At 27.7% G+C, this 12,222-nt stretch overlaps 1 protein-coding gene across 8 annotated transcripts in view; it reads right to left on the bottom strand.

The window, feature by feature from the left end:
* LOC145190719 (proteasome adapter and scaffold protein ECM29-like) overlaps nucleotides 1–12,222 on the bottom strand; it is a 113,569-nt gene that overhangs the window by 29,528 nt on the left and 71,819 nt on the right. For all 8 annotated transcript variants that reach the window (XR_016449873.1, XR_016449872.1, XM_090079040.1 and 5 more), the window contains 13 exons: nucleotides 7,010–7,075; nucleotides 6,722–6,825; nucleotides 6,487–6,618; nucleotides 6,102–6,255; nucleotides 5,885–5,995; nucleotides 5,333–5,394; nucleotides 5,132–5,233; nucleotides 3,549–3,894; nucleotides 1,980–2,136; nucleotides 1,702–1,819; nucleotides 1,258–1,346; nucleotides 983–1,064; nucleotides 822–901 (listed from right to left, as the gene is read on the bottom strand). Coding sequence is in view for 6 of the 8 variants with exons in the window: in XM_090079040.1 (XP_089935166.1) it covers nucleotides 822–901; nucleotides 983–1,064; nucleotides 1,258–1,346; nucleotides 1,702–1,819; nucleotides 1,980–2,136; nucleotides 3,549–3,894; nucleotides 5,132–5,233; nucleotides 5,333–5,394; nucleotides 5,885–5,995; nucleotides 6,102–6,255; nucleotides 6,487–6,618; nucleotides 6,722–6,825; nucleotides 7,010–7,075 (1,603 nt within the window). In the remaining 2 variants the exon portion in view is untranslated. The remainder of the gene's footprint in view (nucleotides 1–821; nucleotides 902–982; nucleotides 1,065–1,257; nucleotides 1,347–1,701; nucleotides 1,820–1,979; nucleotides 2,137–3,548; nucleotides 3,895–5,131; nucleotides 5,234–5,332; nucleotides 5,395–5,884; nucleotides 5,996–6,101; nucleotides 6,256–6,486; nucleotides 6,619–6,721; nucleotides 6,826–7,009; nucleotides 7,076–12,222) is intronic.

The raw sequence follows: 12,222 nt of genomic DNA, 5'->3' as shown, positions 1-12,222 counted from the left end.
TTTTTCTGAAGCTATCTGATGCTAAAGTTAGAGCTGTAATCTTCATCGGACCACAGATCAAGAAGATCATAGATTGTACCAAGCTCCTAAACAGGAGGGAGAGAGCAGCTTGGAACAGTTTTGTTAAGTTATTCATGGCTTCCTGGGTAATCACAAGGTTGGAAACTATGTGAAGTTGGTTCAGATTCTCATAAAGAATTATGCCAAATTGGGATACAAAATGTCACTCAAAGTCCATATCCTCAATGTTCCTCTCGATAAATTTAAGAAGAACATGGGACCTCTAAATAACAAGGCAATCGCTTTCATCAAGATACATCCAACTTTAAATCTTGTTGTTAATTAAAACATGTTGGGGAATACATTTGGGGAGTACTTTGTAAAAGTGATTGACAGTACATTTGCAAATATAGAAAATCTACTCATTTCTAAAGCTTTTTGAGTGATTTTTTAGTGTCAATTAAATATGCAATTGTTGTTTCTTATCAAACCAAATGAAAAAAAATATAATTTTTTTTGGTTCTGTCTCAATAAAAAAAAATTTTCTATGTCCTGTACTCATAAAATCAAAGTTTGAAACACTTTGAATCCAAGGACAAAAAATGTAACATAGTGTTATTATAGTTTTATAAATATTGAGTATTAGATTTTAGTAAACAAATTTAATTAAAGTAAACAAATTTAATTAAACAAATCATAAAATGAATTGTAATCTTTGGAACAATAAAAAATAACACACTTTTTTAAGGAATAAGTTAAGCAGTTTTAAACAATTTCTGATCAGACAAATACAAGACAAGAGATAAAAAAATGTTCATTACCAAGATTGTCTTATTCGCCACAAATTACTTGTAATATTTGATATGATATCATCAAATATTTCATTAATATATTTTTCAACCTAAATCAAGTAGAATATGGGATAAATAATTAATATAACATTTATTTTTAGAAGGCTTATATCATAGATTCTGTAACATACAATTTTCTTTTGATCCGTAACTAAAGCTGCCCAAATATTAGACATAGCTTTTTGGATAGCCAGATTTGGATCATATTGATACCTAAAAAATTTTTTCATACTACATTAATACTTAAGATGCATATGGAATAATTCAGACTGTTTGAAAGGATTATGAACTATTAAGGTGAAGGCAATATGAGTACATGCTATCAAATATGGTATACCTTTAAAAAGTAAATCAAGATACAAAGTGCAGTTTGTTTAGAAACTAAAGTGTGGAAACAATGACTTACCTGTATAATTTTGGTATTATTTCAGGGAGATAGGTCTTCAATTCCTCTCCGGCATATGAAGCAATACTAAGAAAACCAAATGCTGCACCCTAGTTAAAACATGGAAATTTTTTATCAGAAAATTCCTATCTCATAATAGAACTTAAAATTAATTCAGAACTAGTATTTATATAGAAAATTAACTTTAAGTAAATGACACAATCTTACACATTTACTAAAATGATAATCATATATAAGGAAATATATATAAGGAAAAAAATACTACAAGGAACATGACGTGGACATTTAGCATATACAATAACCAGTAATATATTAATTTAAAAGAATTAGTATTACTTAAAAATAAGTTTTTCTTTTCTGCACTTTAAAAATATGCAATAGTTCAATGACAGGTTGAAGTACAGCTAGATAACTATAGCAGTAGCTGTAATAAAAATCACATACCTTTTTTGAGTTCCACAATGCATCATGACTAGCTAAACTCAAGAATTTATAGATTAAATCAGGCTTGTTCATTGATGTTGCAAGTGAACATAACTCTTTGTATGTTGATAAACTTGAGCTAAATAAAACAGAAACTTAATTTATAAATTTTATTGATATAAGACAGCGCAAGAAATTTAGAAACATGAACTACATTTGTTACCTATCAGATAACTAAAATCAAACAAACAACTGAAAATTACAACAAATTTAACTAAAATGAATTATTTAAAACAAACCCATCAGGTGTTTTTCCTAAGGCTCCTGGTTTAAAGATTTCTGTGTCTTTTTCAACTTTTTTTGACAAATGCTTTCCAGACATCAACTTTTCAACGAGTGTAGAAACAAGCAATTTTCTGTATTCACTCTTTACTTGGTCATAAATCAAACCTAACCCTGTATAAAAAAAAGTAATACTTTATAAAAAGGAAATTAAAAAAGAAAGATTTTGTTGACTTAATAGAAGAATGTAAAAAAATATATGGAGTGGAAAAAAATGATTCTATATAACTTTTTATTGGTCTAAGAAAACAAGCAGCTTCACATTTCAACTGAAATATTTTGTGAATACTTCAGAAAATGGAGGTTACAAAATCTAGTTTTGTCTGGAAAAGTGTGAAATTCAGATTGAAATCTATCAAGATTTGTGAGGTAAGCTTGCCATGACCAAGTATTAGAAGTTGAACTTTGGACCAAAACCAATAGCAGCATCAATATGAGCAAACTAGAACTGTTACAACAATAAGTAACTTGACAAAAGTTAAAGTAATGAGCAAGAAGAATCTTTTAACTATGAATATCTGTCTGAAGTATGCTGCACAACATAAAGGGCATAAAGACATACAATTGTTGGAAGAGTAATAAGCTTAAGCTAGGAATCATACATAAATAGAAAAGCCCTAAAATTGTCTGACAAAATGTTTTGTTTTCTGATGATAAATTTTCTACAAATAGGTTGCACAACATACTGAATAAATTGGTTTACTTGCCACAAAGGAACAACCAAGGTTGTCATACAGAAAGGTTATTTTAACCTTCAAAATTATATCAAAAGTATGCTTAGAGTGGTGCATCAATATGGCAAAATGTTTTTTGGAACTAACTGGACATTTCAGCAAGATGGATTTTTTGGAACTGACTGGACATTTTAGCAAGTTAGTATACTCGAGGTCGCAAGATAGCACAAAAGGATGGTACTGATAAGAACTGCAAAGATTTCAAGTACCTACATAAATGCAAAAGAGGAAACACTAGCAATTCATCTGGAAATATGTTGCTACTTCTCAAAGAATATTTTTAACTTTTCATCTGCTATAATGTAGTGATAAAGAATTTGCCTTTAATCAAATTTTGAATGTAAAACACACTTTTCTACATGCAAATAATAACAAGAAAATTTTGCAAGATTAAGAAATTTGCAAAAAAACTTTTTTTCTTTCAGTCTATGGTATTCAGTAAAGAAAAAAAAAATTAGAGAGCTTAATTGTCTTTTTTTAAAAAATAAAATAGTTTACATAAATAACTCCCCACACTCACTTTAGATAAAATTAAACTAATCAAGAATACAATAACATGTTTTGGCTTTTCAAATGGATTTAAAAAAATAAGAAAAGTATGAATTTTCTTTTTTCAATCTCTAGTTTATAAAATCTACTAATAGCAGACACAAAGAACAAAGTTTTTCAAAAAAAAAAAAAAGAAATTATAAAAACCGATTGTCTAGAATCTAAAATTCTAAACAATCACTTGTCTTTGAGAAAAAATATTTTGTAATATTTAAAAAAAAAACAAAAAAAAAAAACAAACACCTTTTGAGGCAATTTCTTGAATATCTTCCTCAGTGTCACTCAAAAGTTCAATAAAAGCAGTTTGTATAACAAGAATACTTTCTTCTACTCCTTTGTGATCTGGTGTGAACTTTACCATGCTTAGCAACCAAATTGCAGCAGCATGACGCACATGAGCCAGGTGACTATAAACGCATTCATAATTCACTTTTTTAATAAGCTCTGTCATGTGTTCGGTTTTTGGTAATGGTGTCTTATGATAATCCTCATCTAAGGCATACTTATCTCTGGCTAATATTGAGAATCTACCACCTCCAACACATGATAACACTTGACCAATAGTAAAATGGATCTCAGGTTGTTTTATCTAAAACAGTTAATGTAGCTTAAATTTTGAATTAGTAACCGGTTTTGATTTGGAATAAAGAAAAAAATAATTTTTATCCCAAAATATATAAGAAATGTAGTCAACATCTGTATTAAAAAAAATACTGACACTGGCTAGTATTGCAATAATGTTTTACTAACAATTATATTTAGTTTAAACTTGCTATAAACTATAAAATATTCCCCACATTATCAGAAGGTCTAAAATGACATAATAAAGTTGTATCAAAAGTTGTATCAAAATGACATTACAAGTTATATCAAAAAGAGGTAAAAAAAATTTGCTTAGGTAAAAATTTAAAGTTTTTTGAAGCCTATGCATCGAAAATATTCCAGCACATAGTGAAAATTTTCTTCTCATCCAGAACTGAGTTATTCTGAAACTTCTATAAATGAAAGATTAGAAAACTTTTAGAACCAGCTATGATATCAAATATGTGAATCACAGCTCATTAATTCAAAAGGTTTAAACAATTTTGTTACTTATCTCAACATGCTCAAAAGTAAAAAAAAAAAAAAAAAAGTAAATATTTGGCTTTTCTTTTAAAACAACAGAATTTGCTTAAGTGATTTTTTAGTAATTGTTCAAAGCAAGCATCATAACAATTTTTTTTTGCTTTTTCAGTAAAGAAGGAATTTGTTAGTATGATAGGGAAAGGTTGTTTAAAGAGGTTTTTATACAACTTTTCATAGAACTTCTTCATAACAGAAATAGACTTGCAAAAAACAGCAGAGTAGACAATTAAAAAGAACCTTACAAACAACAGACAATCAAACTTGCAAACAACAGAGTAGACAATTAAAAAGATTATCAGGACTATGCCTGATAACTTAAAATAAAATTACTGCATGTTAAAAACATTCATTTGGACCAACATAAAGATAACAGCAACCTAATAATTAATATTATCTTTAAATTGGTTCTGATTTATTACTCAGGGACAATGCAATCAGAATATGATAAGGACTGTATATGAAGGTTTATACAAAAAAATCCATACAAATACAGAGGAAATAGAAAAATAATAAATTTTCAAATTTTTTAATATTTTTTTACAGTAATTGTTTTAAATCAAATTTCTTGTAAATAAAACTGATTCAAAGTTTCTTTTATTATTACATAGAACTAATGTATTAAAAAAATTTTCTTAAAACTTGTAGTTTCATTCTGATAGCTACAGAATAACGCTATGAGAAATAAAAAATAATGTAAATACTTTAGAGGATTCTATCAAAGAGTCTTCAATTTTATGCTTGTAGAAAATATCTGGTTCTCCGATGCAAACATTCCCAAGGGCGATTGCTGCTGTTTCTTTAAGCTAGAATATTAAATTAAAAAAATTGTTGATAATGATGAAAATCATTCATGAAAATAATAAATTTAACTTTTCATGATAATATCTATTTATTTTACACACTTTACTTTCTGGAGCATCCTGAAATAATTTTATGAGTTCATCAATAATCTTTTGTTTACTGACTAAAAACAGAAAAATATTTAGACAATAAAAGTATGATAGGATTTTGATTAGGAATAAGTTTTTGTATGAGAATGTTATAGTATAGAGTTCTTTTTGTAATAAATCAGTTTTCAAAAATATATTGTATATATAATATTGTAGACATACAAGGAACTCAATAACAATTTTTGAAAAAAGGTGATTTTAACTTTTAATGAAGCATGTAAAATTCTTATAACTTAACTTTATTATTTTATTGCTGTAATATTATTTTGATTGCTGAAAAAAATATTTATTCCCTCTATATACAGCAATCAAAATAATCTGGTTGAATTAGTTCCAAAAAACACCATTTGGCATATTGACATATATATGTTGTTAATGTAAGTTATATGAAACTGAAAATTCAACCTTTTAAGACATATCAACTCTTTTCAACTCCTTTAATTATCATTAAAGACTAGAATAAAAGTAAAAATCTTTTACAATAGATAAAAAAAGTTAACTTACCTCCATGACAATCCTTATCAGGGATGGACAACTTACTATATTTTGCAATTTCACCTATTGCAAAGCAACATACAGAACTTATTCCAATATTTGCATCAGCTAACCTTGGAACTATCAGAAAAAAATTAATTTAAGTGAATTACTTTATTTACTCTAATTTTGTTAACTTTTATGAAGAAATTTAAGTTAAAGGAAATTTATAAAAAGAAAAAAATACATATGAGCTCAATCGAATTCTGCACAAGTTTTTCGAATTTAGCACCACCATAACATTCATAGTATTTTCCTTTGTCTTTGTGATTAAAATACAACTTGCACCGTGAAAGTGTTAATGCAACACACAAGATTGCGCTATGCATCTCTTCAAAATTCTAAAGAATACAATACAATTATGCTGCATTTACATAAAATATTTTTAAGTATATATAAAGCAAAAAAAATCACACTTAATAAACTTTATAAAATAAGAGTGTTGTTATTGATGTTCATGTTTATGAATAAAGGCTTTTTGTAATAGAAAAATTAACATATTAATTTAGGTAAAAGAAAAAAAAATCTCTACAAAACAACTTCATTATACAAAAAAAGTAGATTGTGAATACTTTGCTATGAAAAGATAGCATCCAATGGGAGAGTTTTTCAAAAACCACATTGCAACTCATGGTACAGATAATAATACTTAAGAGATATGCAGTTAGCAGACGAACTTCTTCTTTCATAGATTTGACAAATTCCTTAAAGAAATGCAAATTAAAAATTATTTTATAAGAAGATAAAAAGAAATGTAGCAATAAGACTTTAAATCATAATGATTCATATATTCTTAAATTTATAAACCTCTATCCTAGCAAGTTTATCAACAAGCAATTCTGAGATCTTATTTGGGAGTGCAGCAGCAAGATCAAGCAAGCTGTTAATAGCTTGTATATGTAAGATTGAGTCTAAAGCAAAATTAATCTAAAATTCTAAAAAAATTTTCATAGAAACATAGGACATATGCCTTAATTACAACTTGGAGACAAATATTAGAAATTGAAGACTGGTAAGTAATAAGTATATTTGAATGCAAATACAAAGTCACATTTTTTTTTATGTAAAAGATTTCATGTAAATTAGATAAAGTACCAGATGAATTTACTAATGCATCAAAGATCAGTGATATATGCCATCCTATAGGTGATTGCCATATGTCTAAAAGAATTACATATTTTTAAACAAACCTGAATATATCAATATAAATACTATAAGGAAATTCTGTTAATCTAGGATCTATTATTAACACTTTCTTTAACAAAATTCATTACAGTAATTTAAGTTATGAAAATAAAAAATTGTAAAATCATTATAATAAATCTTGTTATAACTGACAGTTACCCCCTAAAAGCTTGTTTAATTTATTTACCACCATAGCTACTCTCTAGATGCTTGTTGAATTTAAATATTCTTTGCATGTAGTTACAATCTTATTCTAATTTTGAAATTTGATTAGATCCATGGGTTTGATCTAATCTTAAATAATACAGGTGCTGCACTAGAGCAATTAATCTTTCATTTAAAAAGAAAAACATGGTTTTTACTTGTTGGACAACATACACCACTGTGCTCCCCTGTGACCCTCAGGGTAAATTATGGTTTAGTTCAATTTTTATTGGCTGGCTATTATTAATGGGTTTAAAAAGGTGTTTTTAAATTCTTAAGAAACTGCTAAGCATAAAAAATATTGATATACTATATTAAAATATCTGTAGTTATTTGTTAAACAATCAAAATAAAAAATAAAAAGTATTATTTCCATGATATAATTTAGTGAAAACGACCATTAAATGTGTTATTTTTACCAAAATGGCTGAAATAAAACTTTTCATTTAGTGCTGGAGGTCTTTTTATTTTTGGAAAACAGTCACTTTAAATTATCCATATTACATTCAAAATATGATATAACGTATGATATAGAGAAAAATTTCAAATGGATCATTACCACATCACACTAAATAGATCATATGAAAATAATTATACCTGAGGAGAATAAATAAAATTTTAACAGTACATATAATAAAAATATGTTAAAACAACATAGAATTTTAATAGTAACTTATGTTTTAATTAAATTATTTATTGATAACCCATATGGTAAATTTTTGTTTTGTTTAGAATTTTTGATGTTGAAATGAAATTACATCATAAATTGAATCAAATAGAGTTTCAGTATTCTAACTAACTACAACATGTCTATATTTACATTTTAATTGTTGCAAATTAGTTTTAAAATTTTTAAATTTTTTTCTAAAATAAAATTATACAACAGTATTTAGAAAATCCAAGCAGTTCTGTGGAAAAAAACGCCAGAAAGTTTAAGCACAATATGTGCATGCAGCTTGGAGATATACAGTAAACAGACTGACAAAGTTTAAAAATTACTCCTGCTATTGAAAAGCATATTCAAAACCTAATATGGAGAGAATATGATGTGGAGAAGGAATGTTGTCCAAAGGTTATATGCTCATCATGTGCAACAAACCTTTATGCTTTAAACAGAGCAGAAACACAAAAAATTGGGAAGTCGATAGCTAAAATATCCCAGGTATTAATTATGGAATTAAGGAATCTTTTAAAAATAGTGCAAAACCAAAGTTATGCTTTGTAGCTGTGTTTTTGTTATTTATATTAAGAAGATGTAAAAATAGAAAAGTATTTATTTTCAAAGAATTAAAATTTTATAGCTTTACATTCTGAACATAGAATAGGAAGCATATTTTAATTTTGTAATAAATTTTATACTTTTATTACAGAATAACCAAAATTTACAACATTTAAGATTTTTATGTTATTGTTAAGATTGATTAACAAAAATTAAAAAGAACAGAAAATATTGAACAAAAGGCAACTGAGCCTGTTCCAATAAATGATGGAAACACAGAAAGTGATATCAAACTGCAGAATATATACTGTCAGTGCTTTTCAGTTATTAACGGGTGATGCAGAAGTTATCGGACAAAATAAAAACGTCAATAACTTATTTATAAATAAAAAAACAAACTACTATTATATTTTTTTAAAATAAAGCATTTATCTTTTAATAAAAATATATTATTTTTTATATGAAAAAACACCACCATCTGCAATCGATCTCAATTTTGCTCTGACGCCTTTCATATGCGACTGTAAAAAGTTTAAATCAATTTCTTGTAGTTTTAGTTTAATGCGATCAATCAAAACTTGCTCTGTTGAAGCTTGCCAATCTCCCTCGTAAACCTTCTGTGCCAAATGTCCCCAAAAATATTCAATTGGTCGTGCTTGAGGCACATTTGGGGGATTGGATTCTTTATCAACGTAATAGACATATTGGTCCATCCAATTTAGAGAATCTTTAGAATAATGAGAACTTGCTAAATCTGGCCAAAATAAATAGTTAAAGTCTCCATGATACTTGTGAATAAATGGAAAAAGTCGTTTTTCTAAACATTCATTAATATAGATTGATGAATTGATCGCTACAATCTTGGAAGTGCGAAACAATGGCTCGGACATACCACGGTCAGATATGGTTATACACATTAATAATTTTTTTGGAAATTTCTCTTTTCCTATAAAACGAACACTTTCTGGGCATGTCTTTTTGTTGTTTGTGTAGTATCCAGAATTTCCAGGCATGTTGTCCCCTGCAAAACAAAAGTATTTTTTGTCATCAATGACTAGAAGCGATTTTGTGTTATAGAGTTGGTTAACTAGTTTCCTGCTTCTTTTCTTTGCCTTTATTTGTTGTTCTATAGTGTATTTTGGAGTCTTTTCACGTTTTCTATATTTAATATTCATTTTTTTTAACTGACGACCAATTGCCGATTGATTTACACCAAATTTAATACCTATTTTTCTCTGACTGACCCCTTTTTGATTGTTGACAAGTCTCGTTAATTCGGCTTTCTTTTCTCTAGTCAAGGATGTCGGACGACCAGGGTGCTTTCTATCAGAAAACGATGGAACAGTTTCAAGTATTTTTAGGTTATCATATATTGTATTTCGAGCAAATCCTTCCTTTTCAAAATGATTTACGATTTTTTTTTTTAATATTAGGTTTATTTACAAAAAACATTTTTAGTCGCTTTCGAAAAGATTCTCATTCAGCTGCATTTAACCTCATTTTAAATAATTGTGTTTCAAATAATAAAGTTTATATTTTATAGAACGTTTATGCTTATGCATAAAACCACAAAAACTAATTATTATGCTCAAATAATGAAATTAGGATTTGTCTAATAACTTCCGCATCACCCGTTAGTAAGTATTTTTGTACATCAATAATTTATATATATATATATATATATATATAAATTTTTACAAATTTATGCAGATATAAATATATTTCTTGCGCTACTGATAACTATTGAGCTATTAAAGACAAAAGAGTATAAAACTATTAAATAACAATTTTTACAAAAATAACAAATATTAAAAGAGTTTTTACTATGAAGCAGCTGTTTAACTGGCTAATGAATAATGGTACCTATTATGCATATTTTTTAACTTAAGGATGGAGAATAACTCATTTTTGCTACAAAAACCAAGCTGTTGACAATCTTATTAGCCATTCAGAAGCACTTGGACATGTATGTAGTGAACAAATAACTTCAGGTGCTTAAATTTGCCCATAAATTTTTAAGCAGTTCTTTAAATTTTAATCTCAATATCTTTTAAAACATCTTTTAAAATGTTTGCCTTTGATGTCATAATGGAACTCTCAAACACGTTTGAATCCACAGACTCTACAACTACAAAAAATTTGTTGCTGATGCTTGCAGATATAAGCATATGAAGGAGTTTAAAAACCGTATTTCTCCAAAAATTCTTTCCTTGATGATCCTTCAGAAACATTGGTCAAACATAGCTTCCCACCTCCAGAGCCTCACCTTTATATTGGAATTAGTATAAGATTTTACTTTCTCTGTGGCTTGGGTTTGAGCAATGACTAAAGACTAATTATATCATGTTTTGAGGCTACCATAGCATTTTTAGACAACTTGAGTAATCTAGAGATTAACCTAACGAGTGCAGCCTCAATTGATCCAAAATAAGATTGCTTCTTCCAGTTATTAGTTGTGCTAGAAAATTTTAAATTGTAAAAATAAAAGGATTTGGAATGAAAATTGAAGAGTACTTGTCTGAATCAATTTTAGACTTCAAAGATTCATTTCAAAATCTTCAAGTTCATTTGAATGATAGCTTTGAGTATCAATTAAATGTAAGCTGGAATGTTCATATACTTATATGCCATCTGTATCCTTTCCTCCAACATAATAAATATGGTTTGGGTGTGTTTGCTAAACAAGCAGGAGAGAGTGCACACTAGGGTTGGCCAAAATCTAAAAAATTTGAAAACTACATGTGGCTGCATAAAAAGTTGTTCCATACCATATAAAAATTATTATCGTAAAAAAAAAGTTTTCTAGGATGTTTCTAAGTACTGCCGCATTTTATTTAAAGAATCATGTTTTTACGCAAAAATATCGCTATTAAAAATTAGGTGATGTGGGATTGAGAAACATTTAGCATCTGTTCCAAATGTTTAAAATGCTTTAATTATCACACATAATACAGCTATTCACGAAAGTTTAAACGATTGCAGAATTTTCAAATCTAATCTTTGGTTTTTCTTGAATAAAAATCTAACAGAAATAGATTATTTTTCCAATTTGGTAAATAGGTTATTTGTTAATAGAATAAAAAAAAGTAGGCTTTGACTCATTACTGTTTACTCAGAAATTTCATTAAAAGGTAGGTGATACAAATTAAGAGGTTTCACAAAAGTTTAAACGATTTTATTTAGGATCAATTATTTGCTAATTAATTGATAAATCTGCTGCGAAATTTTTTTTTGCAGCGAATTTATCAATTAATTAGCAAATAATTGAGTAGTTTTTCAATCAAAAAATTCATCACAACATCATCTGGCAGCTTTTAATTCATTAAAAATCAACTTAAAATATTGTGAATTTCAAATTAATTTCAATTGCGTGCAAATGGGTCGAAAATCACTTTCTAGTGACATCAAATGGCAAGTTATTGGTATGGCGCAGACAAAAAATCACACAAACGTTCAAATAGGCAAAATACTTAACATTTCTGAATATTGCGTTAGAAAAACCATCAAAACCTGGGAACTTACCAAGGACGTCTCCGACATGCCACGTACTGGGAGACCATCCAAACTCAGCAACCGTGACAAAAATGGTATATTCAGAATGAGCAGAGAAAACCCCAGACTCAGCTACAAAAAGCTAGCACAAATCTTCAATGAGTCAAAAAATAATCCAAAAGTTAGCAGAGAGCTCGTGAGACGAACA

This window comes from Hydra viridissima, unplaced genomic scaffold, assembly GCF_058129835.1.
Source record: "Hydra viridissima isolate aposymbiotic clone 2 unplaced genomic scaffold, HvirCarnegie_v1 scaffold_2, whole genome shotgun sequence".
Classification (NCBI taxonomy): domain Eukaryota; kingdom Metazoa; phylum Cnidaria; class Hydrozoa; order Anthoathecata; family Hydridae; genus Hydra; species Hydra viridissima.
Note: the sequence above shows the minus strand (reverse complement) of the source record. Positions and strands in the feature narration are given on the sequence as shown.